The 2,441-nt window shown below is 46.8% G+C and overlaps 1 protein-coding gene across 1 annotated transcript in view; it reads right to left on the bottom strand.

Annotated features, from left to right (window-relative positions):
• The window catches only part of ppp1r35 (protein phosphatase 1, regulatory subunit 35), an 8,503-nt gene that overhangs the window by 4,698 nt on the left and 1,364 nt on the right, over positions 1 to 2,441 (bottom strand). The window contains exon 2 of the mRNA XM_042215060.1: positions 1,398 to 1,485. Within this exon, the coding sequence (XP_042070994.1) occupies positions 1,398 to 1,485 (88 nt within the window). The remainder of the gene's footprint in view (positions 1 to 1,397; positions 1,486 to 2,441) is intronic.

The following is a 2,441-nucleotide window of genomic DNA, read 5'->3' as shown; positions in this document are numbered from 1 at the left end:
CCAGATGCTGCAGGATGAAGTGTAGGGCCATGTTGATGGCGTCGTCTACAGACCTGTTGGGTCTATATGAAGCCGTCTCTGCTAACTGCATTTACAGGCATCATGTCTTTGTCAAAAATGTGTAATGGCCTCTGTTATTTCTTTGTAGCGCTTCGACGTTTTCTCATACGGAGTTCCACTTGAAAAACTCTGATACAGAGACGGCTGTTGCTGCGGCGCTCTTTGTCTTAACATTAGCAACATTAGCTAGCCCGGTCTTTCTGGAACTCTTCAAACTGTTCTCTGTGGTTGTTGAAGATGATGGTGGAGATCAGTCGTGTTTCCTCTGGTGGTTGCCACGAATGTTCGGCAAGTGTTGCAGAGCACCTGTGTTTGGAGAACGTCGTCTTTATCAAATCCAAAGTACCTCCAAATAAGCAAGGTACTATTTTTTTCTTTTAGGCACGAGTTCATAGTCAGTAGCGTTCTCGTCATGCGTCTCGCTCTCAGCCTTTACAACTATGACTCGTTGCTGCAGCGTTGTTCGCTCCCCACCTGCGTAGGAGGCGGGCCTCTAATCCATTTGATTGGTTAATGCCGTGAAGGGCTCTATTCGACTGGTCAAATGTATAAAGGGGTTTCTTTGATTGGTAAATTCTTTAAAGCACGTGTGTAAACATTTTAAGGTACTCCATTATCGCAGTTTACGCCGTCTTTTGCGATGGGCCCATCACACAGGCTGATATCGCGATGACAATGAATTTTCGATTTATTGTGCAGGCCTAACGTGTGGTATCTATTTGGCAATGCTACATCGCTTTGTTCCAGAGTTACTGCAGTCACAAATTTGGGTTTCCAGGCCAGCCGCCGACCTGCCTCCCCAGCAGGGGGATGACACCTCATAGCTTTTTACAGCTGAGGGGTGAGAGCTATACCACAATATAGCCATTCAAATATAATGATCTCAAGGGCCGGTGTCCTGCAGGTGTTAGACGTGTCCTTGATCCATCACAGCTGATTCAAACGGCTAAATGACGTCCTCAGCATCTGTGGAAGTTCTCCAGAGGCCTGCTAATGAACTCAGCTGACCCAGGGTAAGATCTAAAACCTGCAGGACAGCGGCCCTCGAGGCCCAGAGCTGGACACTCTGTACACATTTTTTGTACCAATCTGTGTGGCCCTGCGATGGACCCGTGTAAAGTACACCCTGCGCTTGCCAGCTGGGACAGGCTCCGCCTCAGGAAACATCTTTTTCTGCTGGGCTGGGTCCAGGTTTGTTCACAGTCAAGAGTTTGAGCGAGAAGGTTTGACACAGTGACTCCACCAGAGACCCCCTGCACACGATGGCATCTTCCATACCAAGTGCATCCGACTTTACCTTTACAGCAGCAGCAGCAGCAGCAGCAGCATGCTCTCACCTCTCAGCCAGTCCTCAAACGGGGCGTCACTGCTCGAGTCGATGTCAGGCTCTGGTGTTACTGTGATGACTGCCTCTTTACAACACACCTGCAGGACACCATAAATGTGATGTCAACACACACATACTTTTAAAATGTATTCCACTACAGATTACAGATTACATGCCCCAAAATGTATTCTGTAACGTATTCCGTTACGTTACTCAATGAGAGTAACGTATTCTGAATACTTTGGATTACTTAATATATTATCATGCTTTTTACAGCTACATGAATGTCCTATTCATGTGATTTATTACTATTACTGGAGGTCTGCGGCTCCTAACCGTAGTACAGGGACCTCTGGCTAATACGTCGGGCTCGTAGCTGAAAACTAGCTTTACTTTGTTGTGTGGGTCAACTTTGCAGCGAGAGACAGAGAGAGGCGTTGAAAGGCTGCTCCAACGAAGCTTATTGTTTCAGAGGAAAACACGAACACGGTGTACAGTCGAGTCTTAACAGCTTACTTACAGCTGGGCTCGTCAGGCTCTCTGTTTGGCTGCAGTGGTTATTATTATATTTACATGCTTCCAGCTCCCGTTTCTGCTCGTGACAGCTCGTACTTTTCCTTTTTCTCCCTCCTCGCGCTCACAGACACATAACGGAATGGCAGTCCATTCTCCCTGCAGCACGGACTACACTGCCCATCAGGCTACATTCTTTAGGGCTATGCCTGTAACATTCTGCCTGTTAGCTTAGCACAACAACAACAACAACAAAAAGGCGCTCTCTCACCCAGGAAACACACAGGAGAGAGAGCGTCACCCTGTAACCATGGCAACCGTAACGCTGCCGCCTGGAACAACAGAACGTAGCTGTCAAACAAAACCAAACAGTCCTGACCCGCGACAACATGAAACAGGAAAGTACCGCAGTGTAATCCATTTATTTCAACAAAGTAACTGTATTCTGAATACCACCTTTTTAAACGGTAACTGTAACGGAATACAGTTACTCATATTTTGTATTTTAAATACGTAACGGCGGTACATGTATTCCGTTACA

Source organism: Haplochromis burtoni, unplaced genomic scaffold (assembly GCF_018398535.1).
Source record: "Haplochromis burtoni strain Fernald_Lab_line unplaced genomic scaffold, NCSU_Asbu1 Contig_651, whole genome shotgun sequence".
NCBI lineage: Eukaryota > Metazoa > Chordata > Actinopteri > Cichliformes > Cichlidae > Haplochromis > Haplochromis burtoni.
This window is presented reverse-complemented; position numbering and strand designations above follow the sequence as displayed.